The 24321-nt window shown below is 42.0% G+C and overlaps 2 protein-coding genes, 1 long non-coding RNA gene and 1 pseudogene across 4 annotated transcripts in view; 1 reads left to right on the top strand and 3 right to left on the bottom strand.

Moving 5' to 3' along the window:
• The window catches only part of bcl2l13 (BCL2 like 13), a 49079-nt gene extending 48108 nt beyond the window's left edge, over window positions 1-971 (bottom strand). Inside the window, exon 1 of one of the 2 annotated variants that reach the window (XM_014125250.3) lies at window positions 903-971. The gene's annotated coding sequence lies outside the window, so the exon portion shown is untranslated. Of the gene's footprint in view, window positions 1-29; window positions 260-902 lie in introns of those variants that run through there. The other variant, XM_014125248.3, reaches the window with a different exon arrangement.
• Window positions 972-1595: 624 nt separating this feature from the next.
• LOC106561436 (ubiquitin carboxyl-terminal hydrolase isozyme L1 pseudogene) lies at window positions 1596-2169 on the bottom strand (annotated as a pseudogene).
• Window positions 2170-13659: 11490 nt separating this feature from the next.
• On the top strand, window positions 13660-18804 carry LOC106561370 (V-type proton ATPase subunit E 1). Its single transcript, XM_014125246.3, has 9 exons — window positions 13660-13903; window positions 15004-15069; window positions 15147-15256; window positions 16499-16565; window positions 16680-16769; window positions 16916-16984; window positions 17143-17237; window positions 17840-17927; window positions 18163-18804. The coding sequence occupies exons 1-9, from the start codon at window positions 13871-13873 to the stop codon at window positions 18223-18225; spliced, it is 681 nt and encodes a 226-aa protein (XP_013980721.1). The 5' UTR covers window positions 13660-13870; the 3' UTR covers window positions 18226-18804.
• Window positions 18805-18968: 164 nt separating this feature from the next.
• On the bottom strand, window positions 18969-24112 carry LOC145858646 (uncharacterized). The gene is made up of 5 exons (XR_014379121.1): window positions 21390-24112; window positions 21145-21293; window positions 20265-20432; window positions 19854-19921; window positions 18969-19768 (listed from the first exon to the last, which is right to left on the bottom strand). It is a non-coding gene; the product is annotated as an uncharacterized LOC145858646 (long non-coding RNA).
• Window positions 24113-24321: the final 209 nt, after the last annotated feature.

A 24321-nucleotide genomic window follows, 5' to 3' on the forward strand; every position in this document is an offset into this window, starting at 1 on the left:
GCTTGTTAAGTGTAGGACACATGACGTACCCGTTTCCAGAGGCAAATTCGGCCCGGACGACGTTTCACTGCGTGTTGAGAAGCAAAACGTGAAACACACGCTCCCCACACTAGTACCAGCAGCCGCAAACCAGTTGTCACCAGGGTACGCCGTGTGTGTTTTATCTCGACCCTTTCCAACCAAAGCCCACAAAACGTGTCCCATACGTCTCTAATGTAGGGACTGGGCAGCCATCATGCGGACAACATGCACCTCAGTTAGGGGAGTTAAAAGGGCATTTTCATTTATTTAGCTAATTAATTAATTGCATAAGCACACCCACATCAAGGTGTATAACGAATTGAATGTTGCATTTATATTATGTAATAAAAATGAGTATCATGTATTTTGATAACTGTTTGAATTCTAACTTTTATTAATTGAACAGTTAAAATAAAGTTAAATTGTGCAAATTACTAAATATAAAAAAATACAAATAATGTAGCTTGACAAATACAACATAAAGAACAATAGCAAAATACAGTTAACAGGAATGAAACAATGCACGTGCTGCCACCACGTGGAGAGAAAAATGAGTTGATTTAAAGACATGATATTGTGGTAATAATGTTTGGAAGAAGCAAGCAATCATAAACTATTATCTTAAACTGTTTATACATTAAGAAAACAAGTCAAACATGCTCAAATGGCATGCTTCAAGGTCACGGGCACATCCATTGACTGTATAGGGCACATCGGACACAAATTGGAAGTACACTTATCACATGACGGGAAACACTTTTTAAACGCCACTTGGATACCGAAGTGACTTTTTAGTAGCAGGTTAGAATTTACGCAGCAGGTTAGGAGACTGAGGTTAAGGTTATGAAAAGAGGTAGGGTTAGCTTAAATGCCCTTCTAACCTGAGAAAATCACTTTGTATCGAAGTGGCGTGAAGAGTCTGTCCCATTACATGCTCATCGTGGTCAGCCCATGGCGCTATGCACAGCTGATGTATATTTAAATCTGTATACTATGGCTGCGTTTAGACAGCCTGTCCAATTCTTTTTTTTTCACTAATAATGGTCTTTTGTCCGATCAGATCAGCTCTGATGTGAAAATATCCGATGTGATTGGTCAAAATACCAATTAATGGGAAAAATATCAGAATTGGGCTGCCTGTGTAAACACAGCCGATGTGCTCTGGGTTTTTGGTTGTCACAAAGTCATAATTATTGCTAAAACCCACCTATTTCTACAATTTATCTTATTAAAATCGGAGTTTAAAACTAACCCTAACCTTAAATGAATTCCAAAAAGCTCATTTTTGTTTAGAAAAATGTTGATGATATAGCCTATTTTGACTGGCGATAGAATCTAGTAGAAACCCAGGTTTACATGTGGGGGCGAGACAACATATTTGAATAACATTCATTTCATGTGATGTAATAAATTATTTTTACAATGTGTGATGTAAATATACAATTTGTTCATGTAACATGTTTGACCTAAAATGTAGCGCTCACATCCTCGTCATCAAACACAAACGCCAGGCTTTGGCAAGCTTTACTATGTGCTGCAGTGTGTGTGAGCGTGTACATTGTTTGTTCTTTAGACTATGTGTGTGCCTTCTTGGAGCAACAGAAGGCCATAGCAGAGAAGTGGACCTCCCCCTCCTCTCTCTCCACAAACTCCCGACAAACACGCGCTGCATCCCAGATGAAGGAGTTGTCCTGGGTGTCTCCATGGTTTACTGGCCCCTCCATCCTAGGATCCAGCTCATAAAGTATTCCGTTCACCTTGACAAAGGTAGTTAAATGGAAGTTGACATGATCTGCTTCGACCCAGCATTGGCCCTGTGCTGCCACATCATAATAGGCCTCTGATGGCCTGGTTCATCTCTAGGTGGGCAGCTTTGTTAAGGGGGGTCATTCATTATGTCTCATCCAACTTCTTCACAGACGAGTCACCATGGTACTCCCATGTGGGTGGAGTTTTTGGCGACTGCGTGCAGCAGAGCTACAGTGCCACAGGAGTTGACCATTTTGTTTCTCAGGAAGAAAACAGTCAGACCCCCAAACACCAGCTCTTCTTCCTGCTCTTCCCGGAACAACTCATGCTAAACTCACCCAGTTTAGTAAGCAGTTTGTTGAACATCAAGGGGTTAATCTTCATAGGTTTCCACTCCATCCTACTCGACTAGTTTAGGTCCCAACTGTTGGTAAATGTTGCAGCCTGTGAACAGCCCAACTTTGCCCTGAAGTTGATAAATATATTGGTAAAAGTCACCTTGTCCGAGAGAGATTTACACAGTTATCAAAATGTCACGCCAGGGTAAGCCTACACGAAACACAGACCTGATTTTAAGTGTTTCTAAAATCCCCTATAGAAAAAATGAATGTTGGAAAAATTATTTCCTTGTTTGACCGCTATGTTTTATAGGTATTATGACTCATACTGTGGTACTCTATATGGCGACCGGAGTATGGGCAAGTGGGTGTGTCAAAAGGAAAGTAGTGGGCGTGTGGAAAGGAGTGGCTGTCGTAGCTATCTATTTACCACCACAAATCGAAGCTGGCACTAAGACCACAATCAACGAGCTGTATAAAGCCATAAGCAAACAAGAAAATGCTCATCCAGAGACGGTGCTCCTAGTGGCCGGGGACTTTAATGCAGGGAAACTTAAATACGTTTTACCTCAATTCTACCAGCATGTTACATGTGCAACAAGAGGAAAAAAAACACTCTAGACCACCTTTACTCCACACACAGAAAGGCATACAAAGCTCTCCCTCGCCCTCATTTTGGCAAATCTGACCATAATTCAATCCTTCTGATTCCTGCTTACAAGCAAAAACTAAAGCAGGAAGTACCAGTCACTCGCTCAATATGGAATTGGTCAGATGATGCAGATGCTAAGCTACAGGACTGTTTTGCTAGCACAGACTGGAATATGTTACGGGACTCATCCGATGGCATTGAGGACTATACCACATCAGTCACCGGCTTCATCAATAAGTGCATCGATGACGTTGTCCACACATTGACCTTACGTACAACCCCAATCAGAAGCCATGGATTACAGGCAACATCCTCACTGAGCTAAAGGGTAGAGCTGCCACTTTCAAGGAGTGGGACACTAACCCGGACGCTTATAAGAAATCCTGCTATGCCCTCAGATGAACCATCAAACAGGCAAAGCGTTAATACAGGACTAAGATTGAATCCTACTACACCGGCTCCGACGCTCGTCGGATGTGGCAGGGCTTGCAAACTATTACGGACTACAAAGGGAAGCCCAGCTGCGAGCTGCCCAGTGACACAAGCCTACCAGACAAGCTAAATGACTTCGATGCGCACTTCGAGGTATGCAACACTGAAGCATGCATGAGAGCACCAATTGTTCTGGACGACAGTGTGATCACGCTCGCCGTAGCCGATGTGAATAAGACCTTTAAACAGGTCAACATTCCCAAGGCAGCAGGGCCAGACGGATTACCAGGACGTGTACTTCGAGCATGCGCTGACCAATTGGCAAGTGTCTTCACTGACATTTTCAACCTGTCCCTGGCAGTCTGTAATACCTACATGTTTCATGCAGACCACCATAGTCCCTGTGCCCAAGAACACCAAGGTAACCTACCTAAATGACTACCGACCCGTAGCACTCACATCTATAGCCATGAAGTGCTTTGAAAGGCTGGTCAAGGCTCACAACAACACCATCACCCCAGAAACCCTAGACCCACTCCAATTTGCATACCGCCCCAACAGATCCACAGATGACACAATCTCTATTGCACTCAACACTGCCCTTTCCCACCTGGACAAAAGGAACACCTACGTGAGAATGCTGATTATTGACTACAGCTCAGCGTTCAACACCATAGTGCCCTCAAAGCTCATCACTAACCTAAGGACCCTGAGACTAATCACCTCCCTCTGCAACTGGATCCTGGACTTCCTGACGGGCCGCCCCCAGGTGGTAAGGGTAGGCAACAACACATCTGCCACGCTGATCCTCAACACGGGGGCCCCTCAGGAGTGCGTGCTTAATATCATCCTGTACTCCCTGTTCACCAGTGACTGCGTGGCCAAGCACGACTCCAACACCATCATTAAGTTTGTCGACGACACAACGGTGGTAGGCCTGATCACCGACAATGATGAGACCTATAAGGAGGAGGACAGAGGCCTGGTTTTGCCCTTGCACTACACAGCTGATTAAAATAATCAACTAATCATCAAGTTTTGATCACCTATTTGGTGTTAGGGAAAAAATCTAAACGTGCACCGAGTTTGGGAAACCCTGTGTAAGATGATTTTGATTGAGCAGTGTTTAATTTTTTTTACCACGCAACTACTGTACATTGACCTATATGCCGAGAGTTTGAACTTCTGTTTTTAAGCCAGAGAATAAGCCTGAGTCGTATTTCACTGTTAGTTTTACACAATTTTTTTTTACATTTTAGGTTATAAAACGGACCATTTGTCACGTCCTGACCAGCAGAGGGAGTAGTTGTTTAGTATTTTGGTCAGGACGTGGCAGAGGGATGTTTGTTTTGTATGGTGGGGGTTTTGTGTGTGTTGTAGAGGGGTGTTTGATTTATGTGTTCCTGGGTTTTGGGTGTATGTTCTAGGTTAGTATGTTCTAGGTTGTATTTCTGCATTCTGTCTAGTTTAGGTTTTCTATGTTTAGGTTTGGGTGCTGGACTCTCAATTGGAGGCAGGTGTTTCTCGTTGCCTCTGATTGAGAGTCCTATATATGGGTAATTGTTTGGCGTAGTGTTGTGGGAGATTGTTTCTTGTTTTGCCTGTGTGAGCATGACAAGACTGTTTTGTTGTTCGTGCATTTTTTGTTTTGTTATTTTGGTGTTCACTTGCTTTTAAAATAAATACAAGATGAGCATCCACATTCCTGCTGTGTTTTGGTCCTCCATTCCTGACGACAACCGTTACACCATTTTTTTATTAAAAGTAAGAGATGATGGGTGTACTTCATGTGTTGTATGCGTGTGCAGCTTTCACCCTGATATTGGCTACGAGGTAGATACTTCCCACTCTGTTGCCGGGGCAGCGAATGGCACTGTGTCCCATTGTTGTCCTACTTTAAATAAAATCATGTGAGAGAAAAAATATTGGCCACGTTAGCTACTGCCAGCAACACGACCATGATACCGAGTAGAAAAGACTTCCAAGTTGGCAGGTACATCGATTTACCACCCAGTGCATTGGTCACCGTAGCGTAACCATGTTGGGCTTACAGCCCAACACCGTGCAGGACGTTTGGCATTTGCCAGAGAACACCAAGATTGGCAAATTCGCCACTGGCGCCCTGTGCTCTTCACAGATGAAAGCAGGTTCACACTAAGCACGTGACAGAGTCTGGAGACGCTGTGGAGAACGTTCTGCTGCCTGCAACATCCTCCAGCATGACCGGTTTGGCGGTGGGTCAGTCATGGTGTGGGGTGGCATTTACTGAGCCTCATTTTGACTTGTTTTAAGGACATTACATCAAAGTTGGATCAGCCTGTAGTGTGGTTTTCCACTTTAATTTTGAGTGTGACTCCAAAAATCCAGACCTCCATGGGTTGATAAATTGGATTTCCATTGATTATTTTTGTGTGATTTTGTTGTCAGCACATTCAACTATGTAAAGAAAAAAGTATTTAATAAGATTATTTTATTCAGATCTAGGATGTGTTATTTTAGTGTTCCCTTTATTTTTTTTTGCAATGTATATATATTTTTAATTTAACCTTTGTTTAACTAAGCAATGGAGCCCAATCAGCCATGCAAAAACGGTCTTAAGTGGCAACAAATCCGCCCAATTAGCTGATTCGCTTTCCATACAAGCGCTCCTTTCAAGACACTCACTCGGTCATACTCTGGTCACCATATAGGAGTGCCTGCAGCTACTCATACTTGCCTTTGCTTGTTGGCCAAAGCCTATGAGGAAATTAATGTCGTTTTTGGAGGGTTTCTGGATAAACGCCGAAAATAAGGTCTGTGGTAACCACAGGTTTAGGAAATCTTATACGTTTTGTTATATAAGATAATCTTCTATAGCTAATGTCAGTTTATGAATTTTAGAGCATTTTTGTAATCAAAACAAGCAAATAAAGGCTTCATAATTCATGAATGCCATGTTAACTGACTTATATTATCACATTTTATTCACTGCTTTAGCGCACTCTGCCAACCCGGATGTCCTAGCCGTGTCTGAATCCTGGCTTAGGAAGACCACCAAAAACCCAGAAATGTCCATCCTTAACTATAACATTTTCCGACAAGATAGAACTGCCAAAGGGGGCGTTGTTGCAATCTACTGCAGAGATAGCCTGCAGAGTTCTGTCTTACTATCCAGGTCTGTACCCAAACAATTTGAGCTTCTACTTTTAAAAATCCACCTTAACAGAAACAAGTCTCTCACCGTTGCCGCTTGCTATAGACCACCCTCGGCCCCCAGCTGTGCCCTGGACACCATATGTGAATTGATTGCCCCCTATCTATCTTCAGAGCTCGTGCTGCTAGGTAACCTAAACTGGGACATGCTTAACACCCCGGCCATCCTACAATCTAAGCTTGATGCCCTCAATCTCACACAAATTATCAATGAACCAACCAGGTACAACCACAAATCTGTAAACACGGGCACCCTCATAGATATCATCCTAACCAACTTGCCCTCCAAATACACATCTGCTGTTTTCAACCAAGATCTCAGCGATCACTGCCTCATTGCCTGCATCCGTAATGGGTCTGCGGTCAAATGACCACCCCTCATCACTGTCAAACGCTCCCTAAAACACTTCAGCGAGCAGGCCTTTCTAATCGACCTGGCCCGGGTGTCCTGGATGGATATTGACCTCATCCCGTCAGTAGAGGATGCCTGGTTATTCTTTAAAAGTGCCTTCCTCACCATCTTAAATAAGCATGCCCCATTCAAAAAAATGTATAACCAGGAACAGATATTTCTAAAGTCTTCGAAAGCCAAGTTAACAAACAGATTACCGACCATTTTGAATCCCGCCGTACCCTCTCCGCTATGCAATCTGGTTTCAGAGCTGGTCATGGGTGCACCTCAGCCACGCTCAAGGTCCCAAACGATATCATAACCGCCATCGATAGGAGACATTACTGTGCAGCCATATTCATTGACCTGGCCAAGGCTTTCGACTGTCAATCACCACATTCTTATCGGCAGACTCAACAGCCTTGGTTTCTCAAATGATTGCCTCGCCTGGTTCACCAACTACTTCTCTGATAGAGTTCAGTGTGTCAAATCGGAGGGCCTGTTGTCCAGACCTCTGGCAGTCTCTATGGGGTGCCACAGGGTTCAACTCTTGGGCCGACTCTCTTCTCTGTATACAGTCGTGGCCAAAAGTTTTGAAAATGACACAAATATTCATCTTCACAAAGTCTGCTGCCTCAGTTTGTATGATATCAATTTGCATATACTCCAGAATGTTATGAAGAGTGATCAGATGAATTGCAATTAATTGCAAAGTCCCTCTTTGCCATGCAAATGAACTGAATCCTAAAAAAAACATTTCCACTGCATTTCAGCCCTGACACAAAAGGACCAGCTGATATCATGTCAGTGATTCTCTCGTTAACACAGGTGTGAGTGTTGACGAGGACAAGGCTGGAGATCACTCTGTCATGCTGATTGAGTTCGAATAACAGACTGGAAGCTTCAAAAGGAAGGTGGTGCTTGGAATCATTGTTCTTCCTCTGTCAACCATGGTTACCTGCAAGGATACACGTGCCGTCATCATTGCTTCACAGGCAAGGATATTGCTGCCAGTAAGATAGCACCTAAATCAACCATTTATCGGATCATCAAGAACTTCTAGGAGAGCAGTTCAATTGTTGTGATGAAGGCTTCAGGGCGCCCAAGAAAGTCCAGCAAGCGCCAGGACCGTCTCCTAAAGTTGATTCAGCTGCGGGATCGGGGCACCACCAGTACAGAGCTTGCTCAGGAATGGCAGCAGGCAGGTGTGAGTGCATCTGCATGCACAGTGAGGCGAAGACTTTTGGAGGATGGCCTGCTGTCAAGAAGGGCAGCAAAGAAGCCACTTCTCTCCAGGAAAAACATCAGGGACAGACTGATATTCTGCAAAAGGTACAGGGATTGGACTGCTGAGGACTGGGGTAAAGTCCTTTTCTCTGATGAATCCCCTTTCCGACCATTCATGTGTGGGGTTGCTTCTCAGCCAAGGGAGTGGGCTCACTCACAATTTTGCCTAAGAACACAGCCATGAATAAAGAATGGTACCAACACATCCTCTGAGAGCAACTTCTCCCAACCATCCAGGAACAGTTTGGTGACGAACAATGCCTTTTCCAGCATGATGGAGCACCTTGCCATAAGGCAAAAGTGATAACTACGTGGCTCAGGGAACAAAACATCGATATTTTGGGTCCATGGCCAGGAAACTCCCCAGACCTTAATCCCATTGAGAACTTGTGGTCAATCCTCAAGAGGCGGTTGGACAAACAAAAACCCACAAATTCTGACAAACTCCAAGCATTGATTATGCAAGAATGGGCTGCCATCAGTCAGGATGTGGCCCAGAAGTTAATTGACAGCACGCCAGGGCGGATTGCTGAGGTCTTGAAAAAGAAGGGTCAACACTGCAAATATTGACTCTTTGCATCAACTTCATGTAATTGTCAATAAAAGTCTTTGACACTTATGAAATGCTTGTAATTATACTTCAGTATTCCATAGTAACATCTGACAAAAATATCTAGACACTGAAGCAGCAAACCTTGTGAAAATTAATATTTGTGTCATACTCAAAACTTTTTGGCCACGACTGTAGATCAATGATGTCGCTCTTGCTGCTGGTGATTCTCTGATCCACCTCAACGCAGACGACACCATTCTGTATACCTCTGGCCCTTCTTTGGACACTGTGTTAACTAACCTCCAGACGAGCTTCAATGCCATACAACTCTCCTTCCGTGGCCTCCAACTGCTCTTAAATGCAAGTAAAACTAAATGCATGGTCTTCAACCGATCGCTGCCTGCACCTGCCCGCCCGCCCATCCAGCATCACTACTCTGGACGGTTCTGACTTAGAATATGTGAACAACTACAAATACCTAGGTGTCTGGTTAGACTGACTGTAAACTCTCCTTCCAGACTCACATTAAGCATCTCTAATCCAAAATGAAATCTAGAATCGGCTTCCTATTTCGCAACAAAGCATCCTTCACGCATGTTGCCAAACATACCCTCGTAAAACTGATCATCCTACCGATCCTCGATTTAGGCGATGTCATTTAGAAAATATCCTCCAACACTCTACTCAACAAATTGGATGCAGTCTATCACAGTGCCATCCGTTTTGTTTTGTCATCCCCGCCTTATCTCAGCTCACTGGTGACCATAGCAGCACCCTCCCGTAGCACACGCTCCAGCAGGTATATCTCACTGGTCACCCCCAAAGCCAATTCTTCATTTAGCCACCTTTCCTTCCAGTTCTCTGCTGCCAATGACTGGAACAAACTGCAAAAATCACTGATGCTGGAGACTCATAGCACCAGCTGTCAGAGCAGCTCACAGATCACTGCACCTGTACATAGCCCATCTGTAAACAGCCCATCCAACTACCTACATTTACATTTTAGTCATTTAGCAGACGCTCTTATCCAGAGCGACTTACAGTAGTGAGTGCATACATTTTTGTATTTTTTTTGTATTGGCCCCCCGTGGGAATCGAACCCACAACCCTGGCATTGCACACACCATGCTGGCGTTGCAAACACCATGCTCTACCAACTGAGCCACAGGGAAGGCCATCCTCATACTGTATTTATTTATTTTTCTCCCTTGCACCCCAGTATCTCTACTTGCACATTCATCTTCTGCACATCTACCATTCCAGTGTTTAATTGTTATATTGTAATTACTTTGCCACCATGGCCTATTTATTGCCTTACCTCCCTTATCCTACCTCATTTGCACACACTGTATATAGACTTTTTCTACTGTGTTATTGACTGTATGTTTGTTTATTCCATGTGTAACTCTGTGTTGTTGTATGTGTCGAACTGCTTTGCTTTATCTTGGCCAGGTCGCAGTTGTAAATGAGAACTTGTTCTCAACTAGCCTACCTGGTTAAATAAAGGTTAAATAAAAAATATAAAAATATAACAAATGTATAACATCTCCTAAACCTGTGTTAACCTCAGACCTTATTTTCTGTGTTTATCCCAAAATCCCATTATTTTCCCCCATAGGAATGGCTGAAAGATCAGAGGTAAGTCATTTCTGGTTTTTAGGACTACAAAATGGCGAACTCTCTAACTTTATAAGGATTCTGTTTCTATGACAACCACGTTGTCGTTGGGGGACACATTTATGGCTATGATGACGTCTACGTGGTTTTGGCTGGAAGGGATACAGTTTGTCAGACTCAGTGATGCCAACTTTTCAGACTACCCTGGCAAGCTTTTTATCATACATCACCTAGCAACAAATTTAGCTACTTTTAAAAATGTATTTGGAACTTTTAGCAACTTTTGAAAAGTGACAAACGCTCAAACGCACGCATTTTCCCTCTAAATTACACAAAAACGATTTCTCTGTCACACACTCGATCACAACACACGTCCCTGGCTGCAAAAGTGCAATGTGAGTGACGTCAGCAGCAGGCGCTCAGCTCGTGCACAGGCAGCAGCAATTTCCGCAAATTGCAAATTATTGTTGGCTGACTGCAGCTGCCTGTGCACGAGCTGAGCGTCTGCCTTCTGACGTCACTCACAATGCACTTTTGCAGCCAGGCATGATAACTAACTACCAATACACTGCTTAAAACTATAATTGCTCAGAATGTGTAGATTTACTAGATAAAAAGAAAATAAGTAAAATGTAATTGTTCAATAATGTGTAATGTGTAATTGTTCAATAATTAAGTGTTGTGTTTACAAAATAAAAATATCTGATCATATAAAATGTGTTGTGTTTATATTACTATTACAAATAAAAATGTGATAAACAAACAAATCTAAACTAACAAATGTCAAATCATATTTTAGCCGAGATGGCCAGCCAATTTGAGTAACGTTATTGCGTATTTTACGTAATGACGCTACGTAACGATGCAGTTTTACGTTATTACGCAATGATATCACAACGTCATTTAGTAACAAATTGACCTGCCTCTAGCAACTTCCCCTGAAAATTAGTTGGCAGCACTGGTCAGTCAGACTTGACTTTCAGCAGAGGTTTATGACAATAAACGTAACAGGTTATGAGAATTAGGTTAAGATTATGAAACGGCTTAGGGTTAACTAAAAACATTTAACGGTTTACGTCAATTTGGCATAAACTGTAGCCAATACCCATATACGTCCATGATGTCTAAATCAATTTACACTAAAAGACAATTTGAGTAACCAAATACAATTAGTTCGTTAACTAGTTAGCTTACATTGGTGTGTTCTGGCGAGCTAATTGTACCGGTATTTGCGAACTTTGCCATGTCTGTAAGCTAAGTTAGCTAGCCAGCTAACGTTAGTAAGCCAAACAAAACTCCAAAATAAAATTGTAAAATGACAAAACTACAACCTTAACGATAAACTCAAATTGGGGACGGTGTTGAAAAAGTGTATTGTTATAACGTTAGCTGCTGGCTGGAACAAATAATACCTATATTATATTAGCTATAATAATATGTCAGAAGTATGAAAAGTCTGAAATCGGTGCAGTATCTAAGTCACAAAAAAACGAGCTTGTCAGAGATTCTTATTATGGAAAATAAGCCAAATATGCGCGGCACTTCATAAACTGACCCTTAAGAAGAAATGGTGATGGCATGAAGCGAGACGGTGGTTGGAAGAGCACACTTGTTTGAAATGGAAAAGCGTTGCGGTAGCTTTTGATAAAGACATACATCAGAACGAAGCAGCTGCTTTATAAGTGGGATGCACTGTTGAGTGCTACTTCCCGAGGGGTTCTGCTGATTGCACGGAGATTGTGACTGCAGGTTAAATGGCGTCCCTTGAGAAGGCAAGAACAAGATGTATGTCAGGAGAAGTGCAGTATTATCACAAGGAGAAATATACTTGGAATACGGAGAAGGAATGGAGGGGAAAAGTGAGGCAGAGGAGGTCTAAGAGAGAGAGGCAGGAAGAGGGTGAGCTTGAGTGGGTTAAAAATTGCAGAAAAAAGCGAGATGGTTTGTGAAAGAATAATGGTAGAAAGTGTAAGCAGAGTGAGCTGAAGACAGGAGGAGAACTGGAAGTGAATGAGGTTAAAGTGTCGGAGGTGGTAGGTTTGATGAAGTTCTTGGAGCCCGAGGCTTGCACGAGGGTCAGGATAAAGAAGAGTCTGACAGTCGGAGTGAAGTTTTTGGAAATAGTGGACCCTTGCCTTTTGGCTGATCCATTTGTGGTTTGAGGGTGGGTGAAAACAGAGTTGGGTGTTGTGGAATCAGTGAGGTGCTTTCAAAACAAATGGGAAACAAGGTCGAATCATGATGACGTCATTGATCTTCACGTCGTAGCTCTAGAAAGAGGCCGGATTTACAATTCCAATTTCGATGACCGTTCAAAATGTATTTTCCCAGTCGGAGCTCGTTTATTCCCGATTTACCAGTTGTCTTGAACTCGCTGAAGTCAAGTTTTCGCAGTTCCGAGTTAACAGTTGTTTTGAGCATGACACAAATCATGCTTCATTGACAGCATGGCCAATGTTGAACGTTTATCATTTTAAATTTGGAAAAGAGCCCCCTAATCCCAGATTTGGGACCACAGCCACTGCCACTGATTCCTTCCAAACCACTCATTGTTAAATTTGCGATTTCCAACTTGTTGTGTAATGTTTATGTCCAATGGCTGAAGAGCACCGATACGTTTTATCTGTAATTTCTCTTCATTTATTTTCATATGACAAGGATCAAAAATGATTTGCCAGTAGATTGTCGACTTGATTCATGATGATGACTGCTAGCTAAGATTTTAAAAGTATGATGTTGACAGTCCAATCAAGGCTACTGTACATATAACGTGATTTGATGTCATTTTATCTGTGGCCAATGACTTTGAGCCTTCTTGAATGGGCACTTCTAATGTAACTCTATGGCAGCACCCAAGGGGATAGAATTTTCGAGGTCTAACATTAGACTTGGCGGTGACGTAGCGTCCCCATGAGTGACAGAACACTGAGCCAATCACAGCGCGACGCTCCGTGTTTTCTGCTGGCTTGCACCACCACCACAGAAAGCACTGAGCTAGGCTGAAACACCTGCATTTTGGAGCTGCCTTACTCAAGAAAACAAAAAAGAGACCATGTTTGTATGCAGCTTTATTAACTCAATGATATATATATATTTTTTACACTGTTTGTAAACTGATATGTGACACGTATTAATTTCAAAATAACATGCAAAACAGGCAAGTATTTGCTAAAAATGTGGGGGTCAAAAGCCCTGAATAATGGGTCACCACTGGTGGTGTCCCATCCTTTCAGGTTGTTGGTCTGAGGTAGGACAAATAGATTGAAATAGTGGCGTAGGATGTTGTGAGTGTCGTGTTAGATGGTAGGGTATTTGTTTATTTATTTTTTCAAGCGAAGTATAAGGGAGTTGTACTCCAGTCTAGTAGGTGGCGGTAATGCAACATGTATTGGATGCCAACCGCCGTTAAACCTCATCAAAGAAGAAGTAAACCGACCCTTGTTGTGAACGCGCATTTTCTGTCACCCAGTCAGCTGACTTTCAGTGCCAGTTTGTTGCTTGTCATTAGACCCATGTTTTGTGTCGTGTATGAGCAACTGAAAATCTATTTAGTCAAATCAAGTAACTGATTATTATTAGTCAGTTGTTTTCTAGCTACCTTTATTTGTAAGCAAAAAACAACAACTGAAGAACCAGCCATGGCGCTCAGCGATGCCGACGTACAGAAACAGGTAACATTATCTTGCTTGCTAAAGCTAGCTGTCTAGTTAGCTTTTCTAGCTAGCCAAGTTTTGCTAACACAAACTATTATAAAGTAGAAAGGGTAATCTGTGTGCTTTCTTTTTAGTTAGCTATACTAACATGTCTGCTTTGTGAGATATACAGTTGGCTATATATTTGTCAGTTCTCACCAAATGTCAAACGAACTACTATAGTTCGATGCATCATGGCACTTCCCCTAGGGATTCAAAATTCAACTAACTGTCCAGTGTTTCCAGATTTCTATGAAATATGATCTCTAATTAGTTACCATATGAGTGAAATAGTTTTCCTTCCCAAAAATGTATTTAGTATGTTAAAAAGCAGCTTTTATGTCTGGGCATAACGTTACTCCAACAACAGAATGATGTGTGCTTATACTTTACATCAAAAATGGATGTGTAGACCGCTGATTGGCAGCTCATCATCATCTAGGGAAATAACTTTTTGAAACGGTCTATTTAGATAAAAGTTTGAGGTTGTTTTGTTTTTTTAAGTGTTTTTTTTTTTACCCTCCCAATTCATGCTTTGGCCACATACGAGTATAGGATGAGTCACACATTATTTGGTTATGAGTTAAAACAGAATATTCACCTCTAAAAGTGAGATTTTCACTGGACAATTAGGCCTACTTTAATTTAGCAAGTTAGCTAACAAGCTAATTAATTGGTGCTTTCTATGCATATCAAGTCACTTTAATCCATGAGTAGATTGGTTTGCCATGCCAGTCATTTGCTCTGCCTTGATATATTGTGCCTCTGGGTTTTTGTGTTGAAAAGGCACTGGCAATCAATAATGTCCCCCTGCCTAATGTTTGAGTGCATTATCTGAAAGATGGCATACAGGCAACTATGTACTGCGTCTAGGCATAGCTAGTTAAAAAGTTTGCCTTTGACCAATGACAGTGGATTCCTCACTTGTTCATGAGAAAATTAGTTCTACACACAAACACAGCGGGGTGCCACTGCCACATTCCACATGTTAGGGGTAAGTGGTTATTTTATATAATGGTATGAGTTATGATGATATAAGCTAAACATTACTTCTTCATCCCCTGTTTCTCCTTGGACAGATCAAGCATATGATGGCCTTCATTGAACAGGAAGCCAATGAGAAAGCAGAAGAAATTGATGCAAAGGTAATACTCTCCCATCTAGCTGGCAAGTCTGGTAAAGGTACTGTACAAAATATTAATACATTTGTCTGCTCCTAAAGGCAGAAGAGGAGTTCAACATTGAGAAGGGCCGTCTGGTGCAGACACAAAGGCTCAAGATCATGGAGTACTATGAGAAAAAAGAAAAGCAGATCGACCAGCAAAAGAAAATGTGAGTTTTTTCCCCCTGTTTTTTCCCAGCAGTTGAAGTGAATTCTTCTCAGCTGAATGGGACGTACTCGTCATAATGATCTATTTTCTGGAGGCAGATCCCAATTTAAACTGATAGTGCGACATTTTGGCAATTACTACTTCTTACCCAGAGTCAGATTAACTCATTGATATGTCTCTGCGTGCAGTTTGAAAGTGTTAGCGCGATGACTGGAAGTCTACAGGAACAGCTAGCATGCTAACTACAAAATGACACTGTGACATCACTATTCTGCCCTACCAAGCAAAAAGCAGTAGTGGAAAAAGTACACAATTGTCATGCTCAAGTACAAGTAAAGATAGCTTAACAGAAAATGACTCAAGTTAAAGTGAAAGTCATCCAGTAAAATACTACTTGAGTAAAAGTCTAAAAGTATTTGATTTTAAATATACTTAAGTATCAAAAGTAAATGTAATTTCAAAAATATACTTAAGTACCAAAAGTAAAAGTGTAAATAATTAAAACTTCCTTATGGCAAACCAGACTGCACGATTTCTTTCTTTAAATTCATGGATAGTCAGGGGCACACTCCAACACTCAGACAGTTTACAAATGAAGCGTTTGTGTTTTAATGAGTCCATCAAATCAGAGGCAATAGGGATGAGCCAGGATGTTCTCTTGAAAAGTGTGAATTTGACAATTTTCTGGTCCTGTTCAGCATTCAAAAGTACTTTTGGATGTCAGGGAAAATGTATGGAGTAAAAAGTACATTATTTTCTTTAGGAATGTAGTGGAGTAAAAGTTATCAAAAAATATAAATAGTAAAGTACAGATGCCCCCAAAAAACTACTAAGTAGTATTTTAAGTATTTTCACTTAAGTACTTTACACCACTGGCAAAAAGGCAGTAACTGCTCATTGTGTGGAACTGAGAAAAATTGCTTTTATTTACCTTGGTTTCACAGTAACTTTATGCAGTTACTGCTAACATGACCCCCATTTTATCCAAAACACAATACAGTATAGGCAGGATACTTGTCCACATGATTAAGCATGTATTTAATGTAGCAAAAATGACTAACTCATTTTCAACCAAATGTGCAGTTACTGCCTTTTTTTACCTTCTTGGTAGAGCAGTATTCTTCCCTTTTGCAGCATAATTTGTTCACTCCATGTTATCCTGTCCAAACCATGTGTTGTGCCTCCCATTGATAAAAGTGCTTGACTGCCAGTCTGCCACTTAATATTTGGCTTCTCCACACAGTCAGATGTCCAACCTGATGAACCTGGCTAGACTGAAGGTGCTGAAAGCTCGTGATGACATGATCTCGGTTAGTGGCGGCTTTCCTCCAATTATCTGACCACATTAAATGTTTTGCCTATCAACAACATTTTAGATATCTTGTTGCTAGTGATGTTTGAGTCTTTCTCTTTCCGTGTGTCAGGATCTGCTAACTGAGGCTCGTCAGAGGCTGGCTAACATTGCCAAGGACCCAGCGAGGTACCCTGCCTTGTTGGAGGGGCTAGTTCTGCAGGTAGTCTTTCTGTGCACTCGGGAGTAATCCGACTCATGAGCTCTGCTGTAGTCTGACAGAGGTTTGCCGTGCCGCTAATACTCACTGTCATGCAATGAACCATGGCTACTATATGTGGTCTAATTATGTCCGGGCTTCAATTTCAGGGATTCTACCAACTGCTGGAGCCCAAAGTGATAATTCGATGCCGGCAGCAGGACATTGCCATGGTGCAGGTCAGTGTTATGTTATTAGGGATACCTCGTTGAGTCACTTCAATTTTTTGGCATTGTCTGTGTATCGTGACTGATTTCAGCTTGTATTATGACTTGAATAGGCCTACTTGTGTTTGCAAAAATGTGGATTCATTCACAATTTGGTTTTCACCATACAGGCTGCTGTACAGAAAAATATCCCTATCTATAAAGATGCTGTGAAGAGCAAAATTGAGGTCTGCATTGACCAAGACCGGCACCTTTCACCAGACATGTATGAGATTCCTTTTCATTTCACATTAATTGTGGCTAAACAAAGATCACATCAATGACTAAGAGGTACAATAACAACCAGGATGCTAAAAGGGGCGTCAGGTAGCCTAGCAGTTAAGAGCGTTGGGCCAGTAAAAGAAAGGTCGCTGGTTCGAATCCCCGAGCTGGCAAGGTGAAAATATCTGCCGTTCTGCCCTTGAGCAAGGCAGTTAACCACCAACAACAACTGCTCCCGGGTGCTGATGACATCGAAGTTGATTAAGGCCGACCCTGCACCTCTCTTATTAAGGTGTTGGGTTAAATGCGGAAGACACATTTCAGTTAAATGCATTCAGTTGTTCAACTGACTAGGTATCCCCAATCCCTAAAATAGAGTGCATGTATTTGTATTCGGCACATTAGCAATGCAAAGGAATGGGAGAGATTACATCTACTTTACTGTTATAATGTTAAAATGGTTTTACATCTGTTTTTTAACGTTAACTTTATCACACTGATGGTAATGAGGTCTATCCATGTGATTGATTGAGTAAAGAGGACATAAGCAAGCTATAGTGGTCCTTCAGCGAGTGACTGTGACCTGTATGTTTCTGGTGTCCACAGCTCTGGAGGTATTGAGATGTACAACGCTAATTGGAAGATCAAGGTAGCCAACACCCTGGAGAGCAGGCTAGACCTCATGGCCCAGCAGGTACAGTATTGACATATTAGGCAGAGGAGGACGGGTTAGGAATCACAATAGAAATACCCCAAACACTAACCCAAGTATGTCACATGTACTCCATCAGGATGAGGTTGATTTGAATCTGTCTGTTCTTATCTACCTTAATATCCTTTGTAAGCTCGGTTGATGACTACTCTGTATCCTGAGTAGAACCGGGACAGCTGAGGTATTCACTCTGACCCCTCTGTTTGTTCTCTGACAGATGATGCCTGAGGTCAGAACGGCTCTGTTCGGTGCCAACCCGAACCGTAAGTTTTTGGACTAAAAGATGATGAGGCCGTTGGAGACAAAGGTTAAGGGATCATTGGAAGTGTTACTGCGAACAAGCCTCTCATTTGGACTGGATAAGTTGAAAGTTGAGCAGAGCCTAAGAACACCCTTTCTCTGATCTTCCCAACTTTAAGCACTTATCTCTATGATCTTCTAAAGTAAGAAACTGTTTTGAGACACGCTGTGAGGGGGGATGTGTGTTGTCTGGTGTTAAGGGTAGGTAGTGGTAAGTGTTTTATACTACCTCCTCAGTTTACCACTGCTCCCATCACTAAAGCTTGTCTGATTGTCCCTTTACTTTCCCTTGAGGAATAATCAAGTTGTTTTTTGTTCACTGTAATGTGTCCAAACACCTAACAGGGTGGCTGCCGCTGTATTCCTTTTGATGTTTGTGTGTTGAGTGGGAACATTTTGGATTGGAGAATGAATGTCTTTTGTTGTTACTTACCCATGTGATTAACAATACATATGCAACAAAGAAACATGAAAATTCACTGTTTGTAAACAGATTGTTCATTCAATTCAGATGTTCTCCAATGAAGAATAAAATAGTTATTCCAACCCCATCATAAAATGTATAAAACAAAATGCTTTCATTGCTACCTAGTGGACTTAATCCAAAGTGCGTTGGCAAGAACTTGGTTCTTTTTTATATGGATCTTATCATAGGCTATGCTAAGTTGTACATCAAACAGAAACTTCTGCTGAATTCCAAAATGTGTAAGATAACACAAGATGTTTAGGACAAAAGGCTTTATTTGCATCATTTTTATTGTGCGCATGACATGTAATTCAAAGATGCATTCAAAAAGGTTAAGCTAACAGTTGCAGCTAGCTCTGAAGAGGTTTGCATCTGAGCCTGAGTTGTGGAGAACAGGAAGGTAAGACCTCTGAGTGCAGGCCCAGCAGTCTTAACCTGTAGGAGAGGAGCCTGGCTGTTCAGCGGGTTACAGTACAGAGACTAAGATTAAAGCATTAACAGGAGGAGTCCAATATTACAACTCTGGACTCACGGATGGGAAAGAAACTCACTGGGGGGGAAAGCCAATGTGGAGGTTGTCCTTTTTCATGAAATGAAAAGGGTCTCTCTGTGAAAGGTGGACCAATTGCTTTGATTTGCCGGCCACAGTTTAGACTTCTCATGGCAGTGTAATCAGCATTATACAACATTAGTAAATAAAATGTTTGATAGTTTAAAAATAAATGTTGATGGATTTGTCACTTACATATAAAGTGTTTTTGTCAAACAATATGATAGCTTGGTAACTTCCTTAGTGATGGCAAAGTCAAGGAGCCTTTGCATAAGAACCATGGAGAGTTCTCTCCCTCCATTCACGTTCACTGCTGAATGAAGCAGTATGTTTTGTACTGTATGGGACACTGCCACATGCTGCTGCTATCCCAGTAGCCCTAGCAACTGCTCTCCTACGCCCAGGAAGTAGACCCCCTGTGCGATGCCAAAGAGGGGGGCGATGACCAGTGCGCGACACGTTGCACCCTTGAGGAATGTTGCTGGGCCCTCTTTACTCCAGATCCTCCTATAGAAGTGTGAGAAACCTGCTGTCAACCAAAGGTTAGCACATACATATTGGAAAAATGTGGGTTTTATGGTGCAAGCCTTACCGTGTGCAGTCAACAATGCCACGGTATGTGTCCTCCCCCTTCTGCAAGGTCTGTATACGAGTCTTTGACTGCCAACAAACACACACACTGAAACCAATGTAAGTACGGACAATGAGAGTATTGTGCTCTGGGATTGCAGAGTTATTGATAATGTATTTCATACAATTGTACTTGGGGTCTCATGGTATAATTTAATTGTAATCCGCTAATCAAATTCAGTAGCCTTTGCAATCCCAACCCAACACAGGAATCAGCCCTTACAAACTGCCCCTGTATGACATCTACAGATTAGATGGTCTTATTGTGGACATTAACGTTTAGGACTGAATGACATGCACTGCTACTGAATACAGTGGTTTATCTCTCCGTTGTGGGGCTCCCCCAGTCCTTCCCTGCCTCTGTCTCTCTCACCGTCAAGTGGTGTGACAGCTACAGCTGCCACTGATCCGGCTGTGCAGCCTGATGTGAAGGACTGCAGGAAGTGGGCCCGCTCCTGCAAGTCTCCATGACTACTCGGCCCTTCCCAGCGTGTTCAGGTTGGTGAACAGCGGGAAGTAGACCATAGAGAAAGGAACATCCCTGGAATACGAAATGAACAGAGGCATGTTTCAGTCGGTCCACACCTAGATTCAGCCTGCCAGACATACAATAACTGCAATAACCTATTGATTTGGCCTTGATTAGCCAGGGTGCCAGACCAGACATACAGTAAGTACTGTACATATGTAAAAGACAAATGTATCAACAGAAATACAAAATATTGAACATAGCGATGCAATATGTGGTATATGTAAATCAGGCAGCCTTTACAATAAGTAAATCTGAAAGTCTTTGCCACAAACTAGTCACCAGTAATGAGACAAATCAGGCCTGACAGTGAGTCTAGCAGGTCACCTCAGTACAGTCAGTTCAGGATTACGTCATTCCGAACTGAACAAGAGAAACGTGTGTGTGTTTCACAGGAGGCTGCTGAGGGGAGGATGGGTCATATTGATGTACAGAACGGCGCGAATGGCATCAAACACCTGGAACCATGTGTTTGATGTACAGTATTTGATACCGTTCCACTGATTCCGCTCCAGCCATTACCACGAGCCCATCCTCCCCAATTACGAGGCCTCAACCTCCTGTTGTGTGCTTGTACCACTGGGAGTGATTGAGTGTGTGTGTGCGTTTGTTTGACACATACAATTTATCTAATATCATTCATTCATTTAGATTTTCACTTTCTATGCTATTTGCCTATGTGGATTTGTCAGAGGCAGAGAGAGAGACAGAGAGAGTGTCACACCTCATCAGTGTGGCTCCTGCTCCCCGGTAGCTTCAGGGTGATACGGACGGCAGTGGTTTGAGGTGGAGGGGCAGGCTGGGCTGGAGGAGGTGGACCAGGAGCTGGACCAGAAGCTGCAGTGTGTGCTTGGATCCCTTTGCTTATGGCAGCTGTCACACACACACACACCACATCAGTGCCAAAAAACTTCAGCAGCAGAGTCTGCGATGTGGTTGGCCTAAGGACAAATGGTTCACAGAACTCACCCAACCTTCCTGCGTCCTGCAAATGGATCTTGAGCATCTCCATGGGTGTGGTGACTATCATCTGGCAGGTCCCCGCCCCACATCCTGCCAGTATCTCCCCCCACAGGGGCAACTTCCTGTGGGCCAAATGACAGGATTTACAGGCTAATAAATAGACACATAGCAATAATAACAATAATGGCACCACCCCTGATAAAATGAGACAGTTTACTGTTGCAATAGCACCTTAGTTCGTCTGACTTTATTACATGAATGTTATGTTAACTTGATGGATAAATAAGTACTCTAAGGCATGTAAATTTATGTTTCAGTTAAATAGTTAAAAGTGTAAGTGCTGTGCTGGGACAAAAAGTTAGTTTCCCGTCCTTGGAGAGCTTCTGTCTGAAGATATCATTTGCTGCCATTTTAATGGCATTCTCTGGTGTGACAAGAGTGAGATTCACTGCTGCACCTGCAGAGAAAATAGTAATGGATTATAATAACACAATCTACAGTTAATGTCATAAAAAAACATCCCCTGCACTTTCATATGATTAGCTCTAGGCTAGTTATTTACTCTAGGTGCTCAATACTTTTGAAGGGTATAATAGATGATTTATAGCAGTTATTTCAATTTAGGCAGTGTCAGCTACACTCATAACACAGAATTGTACATTACATTAATCCAGAGAAATAGTACCTCGATACATCCCAAAGTAGCCTTCCATCTTTACTGTCTTTGTCAAACATTCCAGCCTTCACATCAAAAGGAGAAGTATTCAGGTAAAAATCAGTTTGGGTGAACTTTCTGAAGAATTTCATCTGTGAAATTCATGATATATCTTATAAATCAAATCAAACTTTATTTGTCACATGCTCCAAATACAACAAGTGTAGACTTTACTGTGAAATGCTTACTTACAAGCCCTTAACCAACAGTGCAGTTCAAGAGGAAGAAAATATTTACCATGTAGACTAATATAAAAAGTAATATTAAAAATTAATATTAAAAATTAACACAATAAGAATAACAAGGCTATATACAGGGGGCACCGGTACCAAGTCAGTGTGCGGGGGTACAGGCTAGTTGAGTTAATCTGTACATGTACGTGGGGGCGAAGTGACTATGCATAGGTAACAAACAAACAGAGAGTAGCAGCAGTGTACAAAAAGGAGGCTCAATGTAAATTGTCCGGTGGTGATTTTATGAATTGTTCAGCAGTCTAATGGCTTGGGGGTAGAAGCTGTTGAGGAGCCTTTTGGTCCTAGACTTGGCGCCCCGGTACCGCTTGCCGTGCGGTAGCAGAGAAAACAGTCTATATCTTGGGTGACTGGAGTCTCTGACAATTTTATGGGCTTTCCTCTGACACCGCCTAGTGTATAGATCCTGGATGGCAGGAAGCTTGGCCCCAGTGATGTACTGGGCCGTTTGCACTAACCTCTGTAGCGCCTTATGGGCCGATGTCGGCAGTGAGGCAACCGTTCAGGATGCTCTCGATGGTGCAGCTGTAGAAATATTTGAGGATCTGGGGACCCATGCCAAATATTTTCAGTCTCCTGAGGGGGAAAAGGTTTTGTTGTGCCCTCTTCACCACATTTATAACTGATGCTTATTGACCATGCATAAACAATGAATACTATTTAGTCGTTTGCTTTTCCTTACAATAGTGTCTTGTCAATCTTAACAAAACCCTACATCACAGAATGTTGGTTGTTCAGCATCACTTAAACACAGCTACACACTACAAACATCATTGATGGACACTCCTTTAAAGTTAGAATCCTTAATTGAATCAATAAGCTGAGGGATGGGCCTGTAGAAATGTAACCAATCTTAAATTAATAGACAGATGCAAGGACTGACCATCCATGATACTGTTTACATTGTTTACAAACAGAGTAAAACAAGTTGATATATTTGGGTTCTGATGGGGTACAACAGTTGAACTGAGCTCAGGAGGTGTTTAGAAGTTAAATTATTCAAGAATCAATAGGTATATATCATTCATTTATACGTCCAAAAATAGATGTATCAACTAAGGATTCTAACTTTAATTGGTTCACAGTTTGATTTTCCATTGATTTGATTAAACTTCATTAGCAGCTACTAGATTGTTACTTAATTAAAAGACAATGAGTAGTCAGGATGCCAAAGGATCACTCCTGTGCCAACCAGTAACTCACTTCACCAATGTAAATATAGGCTCAATGCCCCTCAACCCTATGATGCCATAGTGTGTACAGATGTATAGAGATAGACAGTTGTCTGTACTAGACAACCAGTAGAGCCAAGCATGTCAATAACTAGTACTATAGAGCCAAGAATTGGTTATTTTCCCTGTCTGATTTCTTGTGGAAGCCACTCAGTAAATGTAGCGCTCACCAAAACAGCACCAAACACTTGGTTTGAATGCAAATGTTCAAAAACACATTTGACCTAATCTGCCCTCATGGACAGCTTAGTCTGATTACTTGAAAACAATTACTGTGTGCATGAGTCAAAACAGAACTATTCTCTCTTTCATCCAATTCAATAAACTGTACTTTATTTACTTTTTTTTATTTACTTTTTTATTTTATTGTGTGAACAAAGTAAAAGAGGTACCAAGCCAAGGCAGTAGGTCATCACCAGTTACCAAACCCACAAAGTAATAAACATTTTATCTTCCTAAAATGTGAATTTAAACCTAACCTTAACACTAACCTTAACTACACTGCAAATGTTATGCCTAACATTAAATACAATTTTACAAAAGCTAATTTTTACCATATTGCCAATTTGGACTTTTTGGCTACGGGAAAACAAGGCAGTACTCACATTCCGGTGTAGACTCGGGCACCCTGCTGGTTCTGTGGGCGGGTCTTGGCCCGATCATTAGGAAACACATAGCTCACACCCACCAGCCCTGCCACGCCCCCATTAATCAGCTTAGCAGGGAGGCTGCAGAGGAGT

This window comes from Salmo salar, chromosome 10 (genome assembly GCF_965601325.2).
Source record: "Salmo salar chromosome 10, fSalSal1, whole genome shotgun sequence".
NCBI lineage: Eukaryota > Metazoa > Chordata > Actinopteri > Salmoniformes > Salmonidae > Salmo > Salmo salar.

Excerpts from the sequence above, each read along its gene's own strand:
- LOC106561370 (XM_014125246.3), top strand. The coding sequence starts at position 13,871 with ATGGCGCTCAGCGATGCCGACGTACAGAAACAG. Across the intron at positions 13,904-15,003 it reads ATGCCGACGTACAGAAACAG|ATCAAGCATATGATGGCCTT; the intron begins GTAACATTATCT and ends CTCCTTGGACAG. Across the intron at positions 16,566-16,679 it reads CTCGTGATGACATGATCTCG|GATCTGCTAACTGAGGCTCG; the intron begins GTTAGTGGCGGC and ends TCCGTGTGTCAG.